General features: G+C 42.2%; 1 protein-coding gene across 8 annotated transcripts in view; it reads right to left on the bottom strand.

Annotated features, from left to right (window-relative positions):
* Window positions 1-14397, bottom strand: part of GRHL2 (grainyhead like transcription factor 2) — a 163652-nt gene that overhangs the window by 105284 nt on the left and 43971 nt on the right. For 6 of the 8 annotated variants that reach the window (XR_009536312.1, XR_009536313.1, XM_060127428.1 and 3 more), the window contains 2 exons: window positions 8148-8343; window positions 701-768 (listed from right to left, as the gene is read on the bottom strand). Coding sequence is in view for 6 of the 8 variants with exons in the window: in XM_060127428.1 (XP_059983411.1) it covers window positions 701-768; window positions 8148-8343 (264 nt within the window). In the remaining 2 variants the exon portion in view is untranslated. Of the gene's footprint in view, window positions 1-700; window positions 769-8147; window positions 8344-9157; window positions 9189-9308; window positions 9320-14397 lie in introns of those variants that run through there. The other 2 variants (XM_060127424.1, XM_060127429.1) reach the window with 2 other exon arrangements.

Here is a 14397-nt window from a genome sequence, read left to right as displayed (position 1 = left end):
TTCAGGGAGGCCTGAAGTCCTGCTTGGGACTGGATGAATAGACGTATCTAAGTCAGGACTGAAATGTTACAAATTGCTGGTTCAAAATCACATTCTCTAATTAGCTTCATCAGAAGTAAAATTGATTTTTTTTCCTTTTTACTTTCAATCTGTCTGTTTCTTGTTTTTCAACTGGTTCTTAACTCAGGATTGAAGGAAAGGAGTATGACCTATGGTCTCCTAACATCTTTCCTGCCCCTGCACCCCAACAGTGTCCTCTGCCACCCATGGCTCCCTACCACCTCCTCCCTGAACTGAGATCAGCCTGGCTCCTTCCTCTCCTCCTTATCAAAGACTATCTTCAAACGTCTCACTCCCTCAAGGGCCTCATCGCAGTCATACAGCCATCGGACAGACAGAAAAGTTCACGCCAGCAGTAGGCTATCTTGCCTGTATATCACCTCTAACTCTTGGGATCTGCAGCCTCCTTGGAAGATACTGAATGCCCTTTGCAGAATTGCAAAACCAAAAAATACAATTTTCTCTCCCACATGAGAGATCCAGTTTTGTTCCAGACTCCAAAAACAGGTAGCAGACATGAAGCTTCTTGACTCCCATATCCTCTCAAGAACAAAAGTTATAGTTTAATACTATTGTTTTCAAAATCATAGAAAAAGAGTTATCTGGGGAGTCAGGCATATTCCTGTATATATTATCATACCTTTTATCCTGGTCTTCTTGGCTGTCACTTGCTTTGCTTACAGACAGCAGCCTCTTGTCTCGAGGAACCTGAAAACATCACCAGCCATCAGTCAGACTTACGTAGATGCAGAGCTTGACACCAGCATAAGCAAAGAAAAGGAAATGGAACATTCTCCAGAGAACGGTGGCAAATTTGCAATGGCCAGGAGATGGTTAAAGGTAACCAGCCTGACTGGCAATGCCAGTAGACCGGATACAAAAGGGTGATGACCAACGTAGGGCCACAGCAATCCTGATTCTGCTGTGCCCTGCTGACACTGGCAACTCTCTCTCGCTGGACCTGAGCACCTTCTGAGCCCTCCCCACCTCAGCTGGGAGTGGATGAGGGGAAAGGGTAAGAGGATCTGTGCTCTGGAGCAGACAGAAAACATCTTGGAGCTACAACAGGTATCCCGTTAAGGAACAGGGACTGACCCTCCACTCTGATGAGGGACTCCAGGTGCTGACATGCAGGGGGGCAAACTGGGTAGAGGGCTGCACTGTCCAGTGAGGGAGCACCATCTAATACCTGAGCCAGCCTTCACCTACCCTCCCTAGCTCTCGAACTGGCTCCCACCCTGCTTCTTCTAATGCACTTTTATTATTGGCTTCACAACCACAATGCCAACATATTACCTGAAAGATTACTGAAAAAGTGCTACTTGAGAGAAGGAATCCCCCTACCAGCTGTGCTTCTGAACATCACCTGACCGCCCTACCGCATGAAGGATCGCTTACCTATCTCTACCATAGTTCTCGAACACATGAATGGTGGGTTTAGATTTGTTTGGCTGGTTGGATGTTTTGGGCTTTTTTGTTTTTGTTTTTGATTTTGTTTTTTCCTAAATCTCCAGATCTTCCTTCTAGCCAAACACCTTTGCACTCAAAACACAGCCTTCACTATTTTGACATAAGAGAGCGTTTATGAGAAGCATCTCTCTTCTGGATTCTGGACTAGCAATCCTCATGGATGGTTTCCACTCACCTGAATATGTATGCACGCCCAGCTAGCTGGGCAAGGGAGGCAACATAGCAGGGTGGCTAAGAGTCCAGGCCTAGACCTGATTGTTTGGGTTCAAATCTCAGCTCTACCACTTACTAATTCTACCTCAGTTTCCTCAGCTGTAAAACAGGCATAATGGTAGTCCTATACCTCACAGGGTGTTTAGTAAAATTAAATGAGTTAATTTTTTTAAAGCCACTTAGAGTGTCTGGGAATTTATAAGCATTGGTTAAATAAAAATAAAGTAAATCAATTGTCCTTCACTCACATGTCAATGATGAGGGTCTACAATGTAGCAGGCATTACTAAGTGCTAGACAGAAATGAAATAAAACATAGCTCCTATCATCTACTGAAAACGACAGATAAACATAAAATTTTAATACCCAGCACACCCATGTTCATAGCAGCATTATTCACAATAGCCAAAAAGTGGAAATGACCCAAATGTCCATCCATCTACAGATGAATGGATAAACAAAATGTGATATATACATACAATGGGATATTATTCAGCCTTAAAGATGAAATTCTGATACATGCTATAATATGGATGAAGCTTGAAGACATTACACTAAATCCCACGTGACTCAAATCCATCAACTTCCCTGTGGATGCCTGCCTCCTGGTTCAGCCCCCGACATCTCTTACCTGAGCTACGGCACCAGCCTAACTGGTCTCTCCTCTCCTTCACTTAACCCCTGCAAATCCATTTGGGATCCATTAAGAAGATCCAGAGTGATCTTTCAGTCTGACCCCACTATGCTCTTACTTAAAACTCTTCAATGCTTCCCGTTATTCTCAGGAACATGGCCTCCAAAAACTCTTCTGCCTCAACTTGGGCCACCCCCATCACTGCTGTGTGTACAGCCACACAGCATCTCTGACCATGCAATGCTCCTTCTTGCAGCAGAGCCATCACACAGTCCTCTGCCCCACCCTACCCATGCCTTCTCTAAGCTAACTTGTGAGCTTACTTCGAGAACCATCTAACTGTTCATATCCAAGATTAGACTACAATCTCCACGAGTGCCCACCTTGTGCATGGTTATGTCCCAAGCGCCTGGAATGTAGCAGGCCCTCACTAAATTCTTGTTGAAAGGATGACTGAATCAATCAAAATGGCCTGCAAAAAGTAGAATCAAAGAAATAGGAGAAATAGGGATTCCAAACACTAAAACGTATTAGTAACTCCCAAAGACTCCTGGAAGTGAACATTAGTGTTGCTAAGATGCACTGATGCCAGCTCTGAGCAGCCTGCTCAGTCTACAGTATTGGGCACAATGTGACAAAGGGAAACCTTTGGGTTTGCTCCCATCTGGGCCAGGCTGAACCATGTTTACCTTTGGCTTCCCAAAGACTGTCCTTCTTAGAGAAACTGAGACCTCTGAACTCGGGCCCCTTTCTCAAGTCTAGACCCACAATACTGTCTGTCAGACATCCCTACCTAGACACCCTACAAGCGCATCAAACTCAACATACAATTATCCTTTTCCCCAAAGCCCTTCTTCTGCACTCCGCCTTCGTTAATCTGAGAGTCAGCTTAGATATTATGACTCTAATTATAGGGTTCTCCCACCAAATCTCACACACACACACACACAAACACACACACACAATCAGTTGCCAGCTTTTTTTTTTTTTTTTTTTTTTTTTGCGGTACACGGGCCTCTCACTGCTGTGGCCTCTCCCGTTGTGGAGCACAGGCTCCGGACGCGCAGGCTCAGCGGCCATGGCTCACGGGCCCAGCCGCTCCGCGGCATGTGGGATCTTCCCGGACAGGGGCACGAACCCGCGTCCCCTGCATCGGCAGGCGGACTCTCAACCACTGCGCCACCAAGGAAGCCCCAGTTGCCAGCTTTTATTCAAACAAATACTCAGTGATTTCTTGAACATACTGCTTTGTCTCTATGCAGTATGGCTGACTAAACAGAGCGGCTGATTCAGAGAGAACCTCACAAATGCTGACCCAGGAACAGCTACCATCATGTCTTACTTTAGGGCTTCATCATTTTTTATCTGGACTATTGCAACGAACTGTTCACTGGATTCTCTGCTCATAACCCACCTCCCTGCTGCTGCTGCTGTTGCTGTAATATGTATAAATCATTTCTCCAATCTACCAGGCTTATGTTCAAAATCGTTCAGCGATGGAGAAAATGATGCCAAATAATATGACAGAAAAACTACAGGCAATTTCACTTTCTTCTTTAAGCTTCCCTGAATTTTCTATAATGTATATGTATAAGCCAAAAATAAAAAGCTGATTTCAGCAGCTTATGAATATTTCAACAGCTTATGAATATTTATTAAATCACTTATTCACTCATTCATCTAGATAATGTGAATTTAAATCATTAAAATACATAAAAAACAGGACTTCCCTGGTGGCACAGTGGTTACGAATCCATCTGCCAATGCAGGGGACATGAGTTCAAGCCCTGGTCCAGGAAGATCCCGTATGCCTCAGAGCAGCTAAGCCCGTGCACCACAACTACTGATCCTGTGCTCTAGAGCCCGTGAACCATAACTGCTGAGCCCGCGTGCCACAACTACTGAAGCCCGTGCGCCTAGAGCCCGTGCTCCACAACAAGAGAAGCCACAGCAATGAGAAGCCCGCGCACCGCAACAAAGAGTAGCCCCCGCTCGCCGCAACTAGAGAAAGCCTTCGCCTGCCGATGCAGGGGACGCGTGCCGCGGAGCGGCTAGGCCCGTGAGCCATAGCTGCTGGGCCTGTGCGTCCGGAGCCTGTGCTCCACAACGGGAGAGTCCGCAACAGTGAGAGGCCCCCGTACCGCAAAAAAAAAAAAAAAAAATTCAGGTGTCCAACATAGAAATTCCCAATTTTTATAGGTTATATTCCATTTATAGTTATTATAAAATATTGGCTATATTCCCTGCATTGTACAATATATCCTTGTAACTTATTTATTTTATACGTAGTAGCTTGTACCTCTTAATCCCCTCCCCCCCCCCTCCATCGGTAGCCACTAGTTTGTTCTCTACATATTTAAGTCTCTTTCTGTTTTGTTATATTGACTAGTTTGTTTTCATTTTTTAGATTCCACATATAAGTAATATCATACAGTGTTTGTCTTTGTCTGATATTTCACTTAGCATAATACCCTCCAAGTCCATCCATGATGTTGCAGGTGACAAAATTTCATTCTTTTTCATGGCTGAGTAGTACTCTATTGTATTTATATACCTCATCTTTATCCATCTGTCAGCTGATGGACACTTGGGTTGCTTCCACATCTTGGCTATTGTAAATAGTGCTGCTATGAACACTGGGGTGGATGTATCTTTTCAAATTAGTGTTTTCATTTTTTTCAGATATATATCCAGGAGTGGAACCTCTGGGTCCTATGGTGGTTCTATTTTTAGTTTTTTGAGAAACTGCCATGCTGTCTTCCATAGTGGATGCACCAGTTTACATTCCCGTCAACAGTATAAAGGGTTCCTTTTTCTCTGTATCCTCAAATTGAGTTTTATGTAAACTCTCTACTCTGCATTACAAAATATTTACTGAAAACAGTATTTCAACTTTCCTCTACATCTTAAAAACGTGCAAGAGGAGAGGTAATCCAGGTACCATACTTATTAATACTTTATCCTCTGAACCTGTGGGAAATAAAATATGTTGCTTTCCTAAATTACTAATGATTTTTGTTTCAAGGTGTTTCTCTTTTTCATTAATACGAAAGAATTGCCATCTAATACAGATGCCTGAAATTATACCCATTTCACAGTAGTAAAATCCACTTTTAAAAAATAAGAAAAATATATTTTTTCAAAGTGTATCTTAATGTATTTCTTCAAAGTCTTATAAAAGCATTAACTAACGTATTTGTTTAACACAGTTATAAAAGTTACCAAAAAATGTAGTAATGACCCAAGTGATTAAATCAGGGTCACTTTAATATGTTACTAGATTTTAAAGATTGATAAAGGTATCAATTTTTCACAGCAGGGGAAGGAGAAGAGGGGACGAAGTGAGAGAGTAGAATTGACATATATACACTACCAAATGTAAAATGGATGGCTAGTGGGAAGCAGCTGCATAGCACAGGGAGATCAGCTCGATGCTTTGTGAGGACCTTGAGGGGTGGGATAGGCAGGGTGGGAGGGAGGCTCAAGAGGGAGGGGATATGGGGATATAAGTATACATATAGCTGATTCACTTTGTTGTACAGCAGAAACTAACACAACATTGTAAAGCAATTATACTCCAATAAAGGTATTTTTTTAAAAGGTGTCAAGTTTTAACTCTTTTATAATAAAGGAAAATTGCTTTGTGATTCCTTTCTAGGGATGAGACCATTTCTGAACATTACATATTAACACAAAAGTCCAATAGAGCTGAACCCTCAAGAGGTAGCCTATAACATGAAGCGGTCTAACGTGATAAGTTCTGTGTTTCTATACCGTCCTCAATACATTCTGAAAATTTTGACTCCAAAACATTTAGAATTCATCCCTGTGTTTTTCAAATAAGCTCCTTAGTCAAAAAGGATTAAAATATATAAAACAACCACAAAGAAAAGAAGAAAGGAAAGCCTGCCAAGAAACCATCTTTGTTTTTAGGCCCGGTTTTTTTCAGGCGATTCCTGTTCATTGTAGGAAACTGCCCTGCTTACACGGAATGGAGGTTAGACCCTAAAATATCCTTTCATCTGGACTCCAATTCCCAAAGTTAAAGCCCTTTCTTGCTATGTCAGGAGACGTGTTGGGAGTTGTACAGCTTCACAAGAGAGCTGTCGAAATCGGCCAACTCCAGCTCCGTTGGTAAAGGGGAAAAAAATCACCCTAGACTGGCAAGGGTACCAGTGGAATGCCTTTCCCATATTTCTCCAGCACTTTCCAACCATAAAAAATGCATTTATTTGAGTTAATAATATCCTCATTTAAAGTAGCCTGGATGGGCCAACCTATCAGTTACTCATACCTCATGTTTCATCTTAAATAAGCACAACTTGGCTTGGCTTTCATTCTTCTCCCCATGGAGGGAGCCCTCCTGAGTGATTTAATAGAGAAAATGGGAAGAAGCTGGAAAAGGAATGAGTAACTTTAGAGAATTTTGGTGAAAGAAATAGGCCCGGGGGCAGTGCCAGAGTCAATGGTGGTGGAAGATCGTTGTAAAACACAAAACCCCTGGTTTAGGAGAGACCCAGGGGACAACACAACTTGCAGAAGTGAGACCACTGGGAGGAATCAGGAACTGGGAAGCAGGGAGGAAACAGGAAGCTAAGACTGGTGCTTACCGAAAGAAAAATGATTCCTCTTGGGTGACTTTCTCATGATGGAGGGAGAGGGGAAGAGGGGGATTTAGTTCTTATTCTAAAATAAAGAGTTCACTAAACACGGCCATTCTCACCTTTGTGCCAATAGCATCGTAAGCCCACAGTGTTTACAATCAAGTCAGGCAATAAATATCCTCCTTCAGTAAATACCTGTGGATTTTTTACACTTCATTGGTTCTAAGGGAGCAGGTCATACCAGATACAGTCCTTTATAGTTGAGGCAGACCATTGTTTGTTGTTCGATTTCCTGAAATACTCCTATTTTGAAAGTACCTATGGCAGGTATTTTTGTAATGCAAGCGAATTACATTCACTTTGTTTTAAGGGTTTTTCAAAATAAATATTGAGTTTTTCAAAATAAATATTTTCAAAATAAATATTCAAAATAAATATTGAAACAAATGGAGACAGATTTTGGAATTGCTGCAAAAGCCTACCACTAAAGTATTCATTGGTGTATTCCTTACATAACTGAAAAATCTAGAAACCCTGATGTTTCTTATAAAATGGAAAATCTAAAAGCAACCTAGAGAGTTCCCTGGTGGTCCAGTGGTTAGGACTCGGTGTTTTCGCTTCTGTTTTCACTGCCGAGGGCCAGGGTTCAATCCCTGGTCGGGGAACTAAGATCCTGCAAGCTTGTGGCACGGCCAAAAAATTAAATGAAAAAAAAATTTTTTTAAAGGTTCTCATTACTTAATTAAAAAATAAAATAAGATAAAAGCAACCTAAATGCCCCAAAACGGAGCAATGACTAAATTATGGTACAGCCACACAATGTAATATTCTTTATTCACCAAAAATCATAAAGTAAAAATGGCAACAAAGAAGGATTTGCAATATGATATGAAGTAGAAATTAAACGTAGGTAATATGTATGCTTGTAAACAGAGGGCACAGAAATAATCATCCTAAAATGGAAACTCCCTCGGGGGGGTGGTAAAGTTGTGCTTTATAGATGGGAAAGCAGAGACACAATGAGAACAGGAAGAGGCTGAATTCCAGAGCGAGTGTGGCAATGCCATTCATTCTCTGGCCTGGGATGAAGAATCTGGCCCCTCTGCCCACTAGAGAGGGGACGCCCTGGAGGCAGAAAGTGGAGGGAGGCGGGGCTTCAGGTCCTACCTTGTAATAGTCATACAGCAGGCCAAGGGCGGCAGCACTGTCCTCATCACCGTTGATACTCATCATCGCCTTGGTGGCCGCCGTCAGGGGGTTCTCCAAATACGACTTCCAGGCTTCATCCTCACTGGTGTAGGCTCTTCGGGTATTAAATGGAGGGTCACTGGGCATGGGCACTAAGGCCACCAGTCGTTTATTACTGTGAAAGCAAGAAAAACACGAGGTGCATTATCAAAGAAGCATTCCTTTGATATCCGCTAAAAAATACACATTATTTGGTTAATTTGTACTTCCCCAGAATGGAAGAGAGGGCAGATTAAGACTAAAGTGACTGCCCCATTGCATTGATAAAGCCACTGATTTATTTCTCTACTGCCCATGAGAAGTAATAATGGTCTTTCAAAGGTAGTACAGAAGTAGTGTAAGTTGGTTTCCTTCACACTTGGCTTTTCACGTCCAATCACTTCAGAAGCCAAATCATTTTCTTTGATTATTCTTCATTAGTGAATAATAAAATGAAAAACTGAGAGGGAGCAGGTTTCATTTAACTCTCTGAGTTCTAATGTATAAATATGTGCGATACATTAAATGTAATCAACATGTTAACGGTTATTAAAAACTATTTTATCCAGTTTAATTTGTACTATAATTGCTAGCAAATTATAGACCAATCCAAGTCCCTTAATTTAAAAAGGCAATAGAAGCTACTTTGCAAACAAGACGCATTGCAGATATGCTGCATAATAGGGATACAAAGGAACAGGAAAAGAGACGAACTCTGTATATGAATCCTGTGTTGCCGTGGGATCCTACTGTATTTAAAGGACATAGAAGCTACAGGTTGTAAAAAATCATCATGGGGAGTGAGGAGGGCACCTGGAGAACCTTCAGTAGAGGCAAAAGAGGAGGCTGGAGTCATCTGTCCGTCCTAACCAAGCCAGGCTCAGGTAAAGCAGCAATTGACTATCAAAGCGATTTCTTAAGGAGGATGCGATAGTAACTTAAATACTCACAAACCATGACAGTCCTCAGCAGCTCCCCAGCCTTGTTCATTGAAGTGAAACCAAAAAGTAACCATGAGACACTGTATTTCAGTAACACCTATGTCCACGCATAGTAACATGACACAGACAAGTAACAGGATTGCAAAGGCAACATGTATACCGATCAGTGGAAATTCAGTCACCAAGAGCCTTCTGATGGGCCTTCAGTCACAGACGTCCCTTTTTGCTGATATTTCTACAGGGCCTTCTGATAGTAGATGGTCTCCCCATTCACTTTGTGATAGAAAACTGGTATGAACTCCCGACAAAGGCTGTGTTGAGGGCCCTTTATGTGGAGGCATGGTGCCACACATCGGTGTAGGGTCAGAAAATGACACTGACATTGGTAACATATGTTTGGGGGCCGGGTGGGAAATCCACACTGAGCAGAGTGGAGTTTCAGACTATCTCCAGGCCCCTGGTTTGAACTTTGTGCCAGGGGCTTGGTGGAACTGATTGGGAAGAAAGAGAAAATGACCCAACTGTAAATTAATTGGATTAAAAGGTAAAATCAAGTTTCTGGAAGTAAACAGGAAAACCCTGGTAGAAGGCCTTTCTAACCATTAGGTAGTCTGGTAACATGGAACAGCACAGGCCCTGGAAGTGAGTCTTTGTTCACCACTTACAGTGGAGGAAAACTGCCTGAGGTTCGGTTTCTTCACACCTTAAATAAGGACAACACTATTCTTAGTTTCTTAAGGAACCTCCATACCGTTCTCCATAGTGGCTGTACCAATTTACATTCCCACCAACAGTGCAAGAGGGTTCCCTTCTCTCCACACCCTCTCCAGCATTTATTGTTTGTGGATTTTTTGATGATGGCCATTCTAACTGGTGTGAATGGATAACCAACAAGGACCTACTGTACAACACAGGGAACTCTGCTCAGTATTATGTAACGACCTAATTGGGGAAAGAATTTGAAAAAGAATAGATACATGTATATGTATAACTGAATCACTTTGTTGTACAACTGAAACTAACACAACATTGTTAATCAGCTATACTCCAATATGAAATAAAAAGTTTTTTTAAAAAAAGACAGCAATGCCCACCCTACTTACCTCACAATGCAATTGTAAGAATGGAATAAAATAATGAATAAAATAGAGGTCTGTAAAGTGCACAATGTTATACAATAAAAGGTATTACTATCACAGCACAGTTCTATATTCCCGTAGTTTGTGGGTATAGCAATTTTTGGTTATAATGCAGAAGTGCTAAAGATAATCATTAATTAAAGGGAGACTGAAGTTGTTCATTTAGCTATTTTGATTGAGAGCCCAATAGATGCCAGACACCATGCTATTTGTGGAGGATGCAATGGCAAATGACACAGGCACTGCCCTGTAGCCCAAGTAGCTTGCAGTCCAGCGGGGGAAAGAAAACACCGTTAGGATTTCCCTGGTGGTGCAGTGGTTAAGAATCCGCCTACCAATGCAGGGGACACGGGTTGGTCACTGGTCCAGGAAGATCCCACATGCCGCCGAACAGCTAAGCCCGTGTGCCACAACTACTGAGCTTGCACTCTAGGGCCCATATGTCGCAACTACTGAGCCCTCATGCTCCAACTACTGAAGCCTATGTGCCTAGAGCCCGAGCTCTGCAACAAGAGAAGCCACCGCAATAAGAAGTCCACGCATTGCAACAAAGAGTAGCCCCCACTTGCTGCAACTAGAGAAAGCCCACGCGCAGCAGTGAAGATCCAACGCAGCCAAAAAAGAGAAAGAAAAAAAGAAAGCACCGCTGTTACAAGAGCAATGAGTGTGAGAAATGAACAGTGTCATGAGTGAGGTTATATGACAGAGGGGACTAACCTAACCAGAAGATCAAGGAGGAAGCAAAGTTTCGACAAAGACCTGAAGGAAAGGCAGGAGTGTGCCGGTCAACGCTGAAATGGGCAGATGTGGGAAACATCTTTTTTTGGGGGGGGGGGAACATTTTTAAAGTGAAGACTATATTGGTAATGCACAATAATGGAATTTTCTGACAAAAGGAGCACATTTGTATTCATTTTGGAGAGTCAACTAAAGAAATGTATGTATTTTATATACAGTAGAATATTACTCAGCCATAAAAAAGAATGAAATAATGCCATTTGCAGCAACATGGATGGACCTAGAGATTATCATACTAAGTGAAGTAAGTCAGAAAGAAAAAGACAAATGCCATGTGATACCACTTATATGTGGAATCTAAAATATGACACAAATGAACTTATCTACAAAACAGAAACAGACTACAGACACAGAGAACAGACTTGTGGTTGCCAAGGGCAGGGGAGGTGGGGGAGGGTTGGACTGGGAGTTTGGGGTTAGCAGATGCAAACTAGTACATACAGAATGGATAAATAACAAGGTCCTACTGTATAGCACAGGGAACTATATTCAATATCCTGTGATAAACCATAATGGAAAAGAATATAAAAGAGAATATATATATATATATGTATAACTGAATCACTTTGTTGTTCAGTAGAAATTAACACAACATTGTAAATCAACTATAATTCAGTGTAAAAAAAAGAAATTTATGTACTTTGATTTAACAGTAAAATAGTATTTCCGTGTTGTGGAAATTACTAATCACAGAGGATAGGGCTTGATTTAGAGAGAGAATTTTCGTGGACTCCTAAGAATCTGCAAGTGGAAGAAATGAAATCTCTGGGAGGACCACGAAGGCAGAGGTGATAGGCCCATGTGTGGCAGTGCCACCACCACCCCTCTCAGCCATTTAGTAGGAGCCACCCTGGGTGCCCGGTCTGCAGCCTTCACTTAGAGGGAGAAGTAGAGGAATCTGAACCCTAACTGTTGCATGAGCACCCAGGCAGCATGCATACTTCCCAAAACGCTCAGTCTTACAGGAAGGAAGGGCTTTAAGTTATTTGCAGTGACCTCACCATTGAAAAAGATGGAGATTTTACTCTCTTTCTTACTTAAGAAAAGCTGGGAGGCGGGGGGGGGGGGGGGGGGGGGGGGGGGAGGGTTAATTACAACACTGGCTAATTTCCAAAAGTTCAGCAGGAAGCACCAGGGTGAAGGATAAAAGCCAACTCCTGATTTACACTAAGTAGTGCCCTGATTCACTTGAGAGATTTTTCTTTGAGTCTTCCTTCAAGTCCCTACTCCCTCCTGCTGAGTCTCCTGGATTGCTGATTTTATCTGTTCCCAGCACGAATGTTCACTCATAAATCTAGGTTCATCATCTTTTCCCCTATGATGAAATGGTTGATGAATCCTTACATGATCAATGGAGAAAAATACCCCAGAAAAGCAAATACTTACTAACTGTTTCTGTTCACATTTTTGATGGCCAAAGGGCTTTTATGCTCTCCCCTTTAACTGCATAATGACTTTGGACTTTTTGTTTTTTCATACATTATAGTCTCTGGTACAGAGCACTGTTGAATAAAGCTTGATTTAGTAAAAACAGAACAATCTCTCTGGTACACTGAGCAAAAATGTAGACTTGTAAAGAAGGACAGTTTCACAGAACAGCTTTTACCAAAGTTTGGAACACTTTCTGAAGGTGAGTTTCATCACTGTTCTTCTGGAGTGGCAATTCTAATCCTGCTCTGGTCAGCTTTTTAAATATCCTTTCAGTAGCTTTAGGTATGTAATTTTCTGGGTTGCCTTGAACACAGAGCACGTCAACTATAAACTTGATCTCTGTTCTTCCTTGGTGGAAAGTTTAAATTAGCACCTGAGTCTTCACAGCAAGGCTAAGGCTGGGTTAGATCACAAATATTTTTTTTCTTTCATTTGTTTCTTTAATCCGCTACTTCATTTTGTTGATGTTGGGAGAAAAATTAAGAGATGAGTCATCAGCTGAAGTAATGAAAGAGGTGGAGCAGTCATGCAGCTGAGATCATAACCAACAAGTCAAGAAAAGCTCCAGATCGCTCTACCACATGCCCCGGGGCATTAAAAAGAGTCTAACAGGGGCTTCCCTGGTGGTGCAGTGGTTGAGAGTCCGTCTACCAATGTAGGGGACGCGGGTTCGTGCCCCGGTCGGGGAAGATCCCACATGCCGCAGAGCGGCTGGGCCCGTGAGCCATGGCTTCTGAGCCTGCGCGTCCGGAGCCTGTTGCTCCGCAACCGGAGAGGCCACAACAGTCAGAGGCCGCGTACTGCAAAAAAAAAAAAAAAAAAAAAAAAGAAGTCTAACAGAGGGAATGCTTTGCTGGGGAGAAGCATGTGAAACTTAGTACATAACGCCTTCACCTCCTCAAAATATGTGTAGTAATAGTCAACAAATCCAGACATAAATCCATTTCCATTGGGACCACAAAAAACCAGGACAGTGAAGTTTTCACGTCAAATTATCACTTTCAATCCATTTCTCATCATTCTTTTTTTTTTTTTAATAATTCCTAGAAGGGCATTAGTCTTTGAGGGGAGGGTTGTTTTGGGGGGTTTTTTTGGTCTTAATCTAGGGGGAGAATGGTTTTGGAGTTGAATAAACCTCAGTTTTAATCTCAGCTCTGTCAATTACTGAATTTAGATGAGGTACTTTACTTCTTTGAGCTTGTTTCTTCCTCTATATCATGATACCAGCCTTACGGTACTGTTCTAAAGGAATAACTCAGATATTTACAGATGAAGAGCCTGGTACATTACAGATCTTCAATAAATAATAGTTATAAGTATTACTTCTCTTTAGAACTGATTCTATTAATGACCTCTGATCAAAATCCAATAGACTGGGCTTCCCTGGTGGCGCAGTGGTTGAGTCCGCCTGCCGATGCAGGGAACACGGGTTCGTGCCCCGGTCCGGGAAGATCCCACACGCCGTGGAGTGGCTGAGCCCGTGAGCCATGGCCGCTGAGCCTGCACGTCTGGAGCCTGTGCTCCACAACGGGAGAGGCCACAACAGTGAGAGGCCTGCGTACCACAAAAAAAAAAAAAAAAAAATTCCAATAGACTGCTCTCAGTTCTTAATCTCCTTGGATTTTCTTGGCCATTTCTCACTTCTGTAAAATCTTTCCTTGCTTGGCTTCTAAGATACTGTACAAGGGTGGTTCTCCTCTGTAGCCAAACACTCTTTTCTAATCTCTACTCTAGCTCATCCTTGTCCTCGAACTCTCATCGTTCCTGGGCCCTTTGCTCTTTTCTCTCCATTGTTGATTCGTATGGCTTTCATTGATCCTCTATCTTTTTTTTTTAATTTAATTTATTTTTATTTTTGGCTGTGCTGGGTCTTCGTTGCTG

Source organism: Lagenorhynchus albirostris, chromosome 17 (genome assembly GCF_949774975.1).
Source record: "Lagenorhynchus albirostris chromosome 17, mLagAlb1.1, whole genome shotgun sequence".
Classification (NCBI taxonomy): domain Eukaryota; kingdom Metazoa; phylum Chordata; class Mammalia; order Artiodactyla; family Delphinidae; genus Lagenorhynchus; species Lagenorhynchus albirostris.
This window is presented reverse-complemented; position numbering and strand designations above follow the sequence as displayed.